General features: G+C 38.3%; 1 protein-coding gene across 2 annotated transcripts; it reads right to left on the bottom strand.

Moving 5' to 3' along the window:
- Positions 1 to 283: 283 nt before the first annotated feature.
- On the bottom strand, positions 284 to 8,525 carry LOC112514956 (DIS3-like exonuclease 2). 2 transcript variants are annotated; one of them, XM_025121607.1, is made up of 6 exons: positions 8,362 to 8,525; positions 8,178 to 8,231; positions 8,004 to 8,072; positions 2,263 to 4,488; positions 1,510 to 1,581; positions 284 to 1,222 (listed from the first exon to the last, which is right to left on the bottom strand). In XM_025121607.1, exons 1-6 carry the CDS (start codon positions 8,446 to 8,448, stop codon positions 839 to 841), a joined length of 2,892 nt encoding a protein of 963 aa, XP_024977375.1. In that variant the 5' UTR covers positions 8,449 to 8,525; the 3' UTR covers positions 284 to 838. The 2 variants fall into 2 exon arrangements, with proteins under 2 accessions (XP_024977375.1, XP_024977376.1); XM_025121608.1 differs by lacking the exons at positions 8,178 to 8,231; positions 8,362 to 8,525 and having other exon boundaries at positions 2,263 to 4,484; positions 8,004 to 8,019.
- Positions 8,526 to 8,863: the final 338 nt, after the last annotated feature.

Below are 8,863 nucleotides of genomic sequence, written 5' to 3'. Positions count from 1 at the left end.
CTCATATAAAAGTGCATATTTATTAATTTATGTATTTAACTTTGGAAAAATATATGAGATAAGCATTTATATTATTTCATATAATTATGTATGAAAACACATTTGCTCATATTTACAACTTTGATCAGTACTTTGTATTTTAACCTACTTTGTATTATTTTTGTTACCTATTTTACAGCATATTTTTTTAAATTAAAACCTACTTCATTCTAATTCCAGTTTGCTCAAGTATGCAACAGTGATATTGTGTGTGTTTATCTGCCGTATATATATTACATAAATAAAAGATCGCACACTTTTACAAGTGTGTAGATCAATTTTCGCAACTTCAAGAAGACAGTTAAGAGTATTGAACATTTAAAAGTTACATCCAAAAGCTGAGAAAGAACCCCCACCAATGTACACCATAGTCTTTAATTACAAACTTAACAAGGATCAGCAAACCCAAAGTCTAAAAAATTCTGGGCAGCAATCCACCACAAATTTTAGGTGACTTGAAGTTGTAGGCCTTTGGACCGAGCGGAACTCGCCTACAATAAGATTAGCCTGTCACCACCCCGACCATAACCACCACCATGAACCGCACACCCCCACCACTTCCACCATCATGAACCGCCCATGGTAGTCTGCTTCAGTTTAAAAACAAGCAGCTACTCTCTCTGTTATCTACATCTTCCAACAAAACTATATCCTTCTACAACTACCTTTGTATCCAACCAGTATCAACTTCCAATCAAATTGTAYAATGCTTAAGGCACTCTGATCAGTAGCAAGAACGACCTAGTTTAAGTCGTTCGCTTGCTTTGTAATAAGCAGTTTTAAACTTGGGATATAAAATTTAACGAAAATATGAGGTCATGTAGAGTCTTGCGCCTATATCAAGTGGCCCATCATCCCCACCAATAGGATGAAGTGCAACAGGAACTGTAGAAAGAAGACGTAACACAAGGGGAAAGACAGCTGGTTCAATGTCTGCCTTCCTTGAGCTGCCGGATTCTGTGACAGAGTCCAAGTTGCTACTGTCTCCGGATACATCTGGCTCTGATACCATGTTGTATGGAAAGGTAACCATCGCAACCTCTTCAATTGGTTTGAACCTACTAGCGGTTCCTCTCTTATGTGAGCGATTATTTGGACAAAAATTCAGCACCAACGTGGATGTAACATCAAGCCATTCTGCGGTAAGACCTTCAACCTCATCATAGTATATACGTCGTTCAATCTAGTAGCGTATGAATGAAAAAGAAAGATATGATTAGTCGCTTATGATTCATTTTACATAGGTATTGTGTATTTAAATGCAAGACTGTTTAGGCTCATTAGTCGTGGGCTAGCCCGAAGGGTGGGTTAGGGCTAATTATTAAGCCTGCAAAAAAAGGGCTTTGGGTTTGCGGTATTGGGCCCAGTAAGAAAAAATAGGTTGGGCCTGGCCCAAGTCCGCAAAMGCTGACCTTTGTTATGCAACTATAAGTCATGCCCACTTCTAAATGGATGGAGAAAAGCACTTACAGCTAGCTTGGCGACATATATAGACATGAACTTTGGTCCCAAGCCCAATACTCTAGCTTCTGAAAGGAAAACCTGCAATCAACACGAGGGGAGCAAGTTACCACTATGATACAACCAAAACTTAYCACAAATTTGTCTCAGGAATGCTTAAATTGCAATTTTGTGTCTTGTTTTCTTTGAGCATGAATATGTGTCTTCTCTAGATTCTTCTACATTTTTGCTTTGTTTTGGGGTTGTTTGTATTGGTTGGAGGTTGCAAAGAGAACGAGCTTACACAGCATACTTCAATCACTTGGTCCTATTGTCATTATCAGTTTTGCTCTCTAAAGTGAGATTAAGAGGTGGATAAATTTGAAGTGGAGGGCATCCGATGTTGAGGATTGATTATTTGATTTAAACTAGTGGAGTTGGTCACAGTTATTTATGTTTAATCAGTCTATTATTTGCATTGATGAGTCATTGTCAAGCTTGTGCCTTGTGTTGTGTGATCATTTATGTTTTTKAATGTAAACCAAGTTAAAGATCATTTATTTCCAGCATTTACTTTTAGCCTTTGTTTGCAAGCTGCTGTAGGCTTTTTTAAAATAAAAATGAAAAAGTTGCTCAAACTGGAGAAGCCAAACAGCTAAAACTGTCAAAATGCAGAAAAACAAGTAAGCAATATCACCACTAGGTCATCCAGCAAGGCAGCAAGGCAGCATGGAGATAAAATGTTAAGGACTACACAAAGTAAATTGATATCAACAATATTACCTCTCTATTCCTCAGCAGCAACCACATGTAGAGTTTATCAGTAGCATCCTTGACATGCCTACTAGCCAGTGTTCTTTCATTGCAATGAGCAGCAACACCACCAAGTAATTCTGTGCAGGGAACTGCATGCTTCATTGCTGCATCAGACAATGCTTTTTGAACATCAAACGCCTCCACTTCTTCTTTGTTGAAAGACAAGCCAGTGAAGCATCTTTCAAACAATTTCTCCCCATTTAAATTCAACATTCTTCTATGATGCATATACATATCTTCTGCTTCCAGTGTTGCAGCCAATGTTCGATGTACAATAATATCAGGATATCGTCGTAGTGGAGAAGTGAAGTGGGTGTAAAGAGGGACAGCCAAGGCATAATGACCCCAATCATCACCAGCATCTGTCAGATCCCCGCTACAGAAATATGTTGCCAACTGCATTGGCCTTGTAGCATAGGACATAAGAACATGAAACAAGACGGAATCATTCTTCAGATCATGCCTAATGCACTCCAAAGACTGATGCAGCTGGCCAGAAGTAGAAGTGTCCAACTGTAAACCCTGTTTACTGCAAAAAGCCTCAAACTCTCTAAGCTTTGACAATTTCGGTTCAGGATGTCTCCGTAACAAAGCATTAGAAGGATAAGCCCTGGTTATCACTTCAGCAGCTGTCCTATTAGCCAAAAGCATAAATTCCTCAACAAGAAAGTTGGACTTCGTCCTTCCGGAGAGAASACTATCATAAGGGATGCCATCTTCATCAAACAAAAAAACAGTTTTAGGAGTTTCAAGAGACAATGCACCATCTTTAAACCTTTTATCTTTCAAAACGCCAGATATCTCATGAAGATTCTGTACAGAAGTAATCACGTCTGACCATGTGAAATGGCCATGCRGTTGGGGACAAGCATCGTTGAGACACTCTACATTCAAAGTTCCATCAATAATGTCTTGAGCATGTTCATACGAGAGTTTACAGCATGATTGTACAACAGTACGACCGATCCAGCGATCTAGAACCTCCCCACCAAGATTAATATCCCAGATAATAGAAAAAGCAAGTCTCTCTACCCCAGGACTAAGTGAAGCTAAATTATCTGAAAACAGCGGGGGCAGCATTGGTAATTTATGCTGCAGCAAATACACACTTGTAGATCGGATTTGGGCTTCAACATCTAAGGCAGTGTGTGGGAGAACAAAATACGATACATCTGCAATGTGAACACCTACTCTGTAAATACCATTCGACAGCCTTTCAACAGATAGAGCATCATCAAGATCAGATGCAGTGGCAGGGTCTATGGTAAATGTGCACAAGTTCCTTAAATCTCTTCTATGCTGAAACTCCTCTTCAGGTATTCTCCAAGGAACATGAGGAATACAGGCCATTGCTTCAGGAAGGAAGTCAGAAGAATCAACTGCATTTTGAAATAAAATAGCAGCAATCTGTGATTCTACATCTCCACCTCTTCCAAAAATGTGAACAACATGAGCACATGGAATATCATACTCTTCATCCCATTCAATAATTTGTGCAGCTACAAGTTCCATTTCAAGTGTTAAGTCACAGTCCTCCAATCTTTTCGTAATGCTRTTAGGCAAGCTTTTCACAGGAACCATCATTTTAGGATATTTTGGATCGGTGGGTATAAGTTGGATGTATTCACGYTTTGAAGATAAAAGCAGAAGTTTAGCCTTCTTGATGTCCTTCCTGCAACTTTCCCTGCTAAATAACCACTGCTTTATTCTAAGAAAACCAACAATAGCTTTTCTACGAGGAGACCTTTCAATGATAGCGACAACTCTACCTGTTGGCCGTTTTGATGGGAATGAACTAATCATAGTACACAACTTCTCCACTACAGTTTCAACTTCTCTTCTTTCGCCAAAAGAACAAGCCGTTGAGTGGTCCAGCTCAAATTGATTATTTCCATCAATGTACCCATTACTTGCAGGTCTAATTAGTTCTTGACCGTCATTTTGACCATGAAAATTATCATTTACGGTATGTAAATCCTTTTCTGGAAAAGGCTGCCCATTTGTGTTGCAAGCGCACTCCATATTTGCATCTGCCCTTTTCTTTATTCTGCAGCTGYCATTATTAGATTCCAAGGCTCCTGCAAGCAAATTTTTATCCTCCACGGCTGGATGTCGGGAAGCCTCAATTGTCCCTTTCATCTTTGTCCAGGATGAAAAAGGTTCAACTTTGACTGCAACAATGTCTCCTTCTACCTGAATGAAACAAATGACCATTCAATCAAGMAAACATACAAAGCATTCAAGCTAATAATCTCTCTCTATCTATCTCTGCCATGTTTTCCAGCAGCTGAAGGTACTGTTTTATTGAAGTAGCAAAGAAAGAAACCATTTAATCAAGTAAAGTACAAAGCATTAGAGCAAATAATCTCCCCCTTGGGTCCCCCTTCCCCCCAGCCCACCCCTCCCTGTATTTGCATATGTACTATATATGTGATACACTTCCCTTCCTTGTGTGCTTGTTTTGCAGTGTGGGGAAGTCAAAAGAGAGTAATAAATTTATCCTATTGTGTTGTCTACAGTAAGATTATTAAATATCACTAAATGATTTCTTTTATCCCAATCTCAAGTCTTCAGAGAAAACAAACAGCTCATACTCTGGACTGTTCCACTCCATCTCTCACGGATAAGTCTCACTATAACAAAATACATCTTTTTCACCATTTCATAGAACCATTTATGCACTCAGCCACTCAAGATTGATGCTAGCATGAGTACAAGGAGCAACAAGATAACATGCTTTGTTTCAAGACTTCACTCTCTGCACACTAATGTTTAATAAATACTGCAGACCACAAGWGCTTGTCACAAGAGCATTAGCAAGAAGCATATTCTACCTTTCTTCCTAACATGTTCATCCTGGGAACATCACAGCAAGTACGCTAACCAACTTACCAACAGCAGCTTACTAATTTGTTCCCTATAAAGAAAAGTCTGTGCAACCGCTTGCTTTCCATCGTAATCTCCATCAATTTTCTAATCTTCCATTTGCTGGACACACACTAATTCCATATACCATAAATTCAATTTTTACTTATTTGCACAAGAAAAGCGCATAGCATGCTGGAGGCACTTCAGTGATGGTAATAAGATTTGTTGCCATTAATTAGTGGGCTATATTCTTAGATTCAATAAATACTCCCATGTTTTAATGCGAAACTGATGAAGAAGCTTAGTACAAAAAACTAATATAAAAAGAAAAAAAAACACTGATATTCCAGAACTCCCCTGCCCATCCAAAACCCCCTTCTTCCTGTTTATTCATACAGATATCCTCTCCATAAGTGAAATACAACATGGATATCCTTATTTCACTTCTGAAAATTTAATTCCTTAGCACACACTAGATAAGAATCACAGCATCATATATGGAATCAGTACACAAAATTTATTCCTTTCAGTAGTGTTTAAACACAAGCTAAGCAGTAAGCAGTGAAAAGATAAATCAGGTTGTAATGGCAAAAGCTTGAAAAAGGGACAATCTGGAATCTGGATCATACAATACACAAACACACAATCGGAGGAGATTTAGTAGAAAGAACGAGTAAACAACAAGTTTCCAGATCTTGCTCTAAGTCGGAACTTAACCGATTCAGAAAATTGTATATTGGGAACTTTATGAACTGTATAGAGTAAACTCTGGGAAATTTGTAAACTGTAAACTATGAAAAAATCATCTTTCTTAATTCATCCATATATTTAATGATCTATTCTTAAGATTCAATTGATGTTAATCTCTCTCCATTTCCCTGTCTGTCGCTCTATCTTTTCTGTGGCCTATATTGGAACAGCGTCAATCTGGTTCATGAACCTAAACATAGAAACGACAAAGTTGGGAGGAAGAAAATCATGAGATATATCACATCGTTCTTTCCTTTAAGATGTGTCTGTTTCTTGTCATTTCCTTCCACTGAATTAGTTACACGCCATGTGGCCATAGATGTCACCCCGAAGTAATTTCTTTTACGGAATTGACAAGTAAGCTGCTTTATGCATAAACAAACTTCAATGTGTCATTCTCATTCGTGAGTAGCTATATGCCTAAACTAGTCAATGACTATAAAAAAGATAATTGTTCGTTAGTCGTTACTAAAAGTAAATGAGAAAATATGTTGAAGTGACTGAATTGATAGAGTTAGAACTCTATGAGTTCAACTGCAGGTAGGATTTGCCCTACAAATTCATGTTTATATGTTTTCTTGGTGCTCTACCTAATTATCACCGCAGCGTTTGCAATTTCAAGCAAAATCATTGTTTTATTATTGTTGCMATACTTTTGGGGGATATAATTTGATAGACAATGTAAGCAAATGAGTGCCACAACCCCTAGAGTTGTTCTTAAAAAGTCAACTCTATCATATTAAACGTAAAGTTTGTTGAGGATTGGRTGGAATAATATTTTACTCCCTAAAGGGTAATATTCATTTAAATTCCTCACTTCCTTCATCTCAATAAAAGTGTTTTGAGACACCAGAAACAAACTCCTTCATGAACATTAGGGTGTGTTTGGTACGCTGGACAGGGTGGGACAGGACAGGACAGAACARATTTGTCCTACGTTTGGTGTGGCTTAATGTGGAACTAAGTAGAACTAGGTAGTATAAGAGTGGGACACGCTTGTTYCCTTTACCCCCTAGAACTAAGTGGAACAGAGCTTTTTTTACYTGACTACCCTTTCCCCACCCGGCTCATCTCATGAAGACCTAACCCCCTTCTCCTCCATCGCTTCCTTCCCACCAGATTCTCTTCCGATGGCCGCCGCCGCTGCTTCTTCCGATGGCCGCCGCTGCTGCTTCTTCCGATGGCCRCCGCTGCTGCTGCTTCTTCTATCACTGCTGCTGCTTCTGTGTTTGTGTTTCTATCACTGGTTAGGTCTCCATTTCGGCGCAGAGTCACTTCCATCAACGTTAGGGCAACGAATACGCAGCGACTTCCAGCTTCACTTCATCGTTCTTCGATCATCTAAACAGCAGGAGCTATCCATTTGCAAGCAGGAATGCTGTATCAGTTTCGATACTCCGGTGAGTTTTTTTGTTTCTTCCGTTTTCTTTATTTCAACGATGTTGAAATGAGGTTTATGATAACTGGATTAAATAGGGTTTTATGCAATTTCTTAATTGGGGAAAGATTAGGGTTGTGCAATTTGACTAATTTGCTGCTACAAGGATTAGGAATGCTGGATTAAATAGGGTTTTATGCAATTTCTTAATTGGGGAAAGATTAGGGTTGTGCAATTTGACTAATTTGCTGCTACAAGGATTAGGAATGCTGGATTAAATAGGGTTTTATGCAATTTATTTCGAGAGTTTACATTGATTTTGAAGTACTTATTAGGGCTGTAGTGGTAGTAGGACCAGTGTTACCAGAATGCATTTCGTAGTGAAAAAACACTAAACAGCTCACTGGGGGGTAAATTGGTCATTTTAACCAGTTCTGTCATGTCCTGTCTTACCAAACGCTGAACAGTTGTCCTGTCCTGTCCTGTCCCGTCCACCGTCCAGTCCTGTCTGCGTTACCAAACGCACCCTTACAGATGAACTTTATCAATTCAATAAGATTTACCTCACATGGATGATTCTCCATCTATATATTTCACAAAGTTACTGACAAGAGGCACCATACAGTGCAACTTGATTAATCCTTAGGATATCTATTCTCAATGCAAACAATCAAATTGATAAAAAAAAATTGAAACAATCCGAAGGACTTACAGCTCGATTTTGGYTATCGATCCCATTAATAAGAATATCCACCGGCACTCCATCAATTTTGCAGTAGGCCTAGGCAATGCACACATATCATTAATGGTATAGTTAACATATTGCAGCTGCTGAATAAACAACCAATAACAAAAAAATATATATATATATATATACTTCAAATACCTCAACGCGATTATGTGCGTTCACTCGAAATATTGATTTGAACACATCGCCTTTCTGCAAATAGAAACATAGATAATGCTTAAACGTTCAATTAAGACCCAGCCATTATACATATGGATCACCATGGAATTCATGAGCACTTCACAAACAATTAATCAAGCTTCAAACGAGAGAGAAGACTAACCTCTAATGCAACAGCCACAGCTTCCATGGACCAGTGGGCAGCAAAAAGTTTCCGTTGGGCATAACCTTCAACCTGATTGTGAGCCATTCGAAAAATGATACCAGCAAATTCAACCTTACAAATTGTTTGAATGAGTAACTGGGGATCGAATAGAACAGAGAATTAGGAGTCGCAAGTGATATGATAGTATGCAAATTAGGGCTCATTAGTCGACAGCTGCCGACAATAGGTGGTGGGTAATTGGCGGCTGTACCGACGACATCGATGGTGAAATAAATATTAAATGTAAATTTTATATTTACGTAATCTTGAACCATTTATTACATAATCTTTGTCTAAATTATAATATAATACGATTAGTTAATGTAGATAACTTTAAAAATATGGAAAAACAATGTAGAAAGATAGCCAAAGTATATTTAGGGTATGCAAATAACACATGATAAATAAAATAGGATAAACAAGACAAATGTTCAACGTTTGGTGAAACATTACTGAACAG

This window comes from Cynara cardunculus (assembly GCF_001531365.2).
Source record: "Cynara cardunculus var. scolymus isolate 2C chromosome LG 6, CcrdV1, whole genome shotgun sequence".
Taxonomy (NCBI): domain Eukaryota; kingdom Viridiplantae; phylum Streptophyta; class Magnoliopsida; order Asterales; family Asteraceae; genus Cynara; species Cynara cardunculus.
The sequence above is the reverse complement of the archived record's forward strand: the minus strand, read 5'-3'. Positions and strand labels throughout refer to the sequence as shown.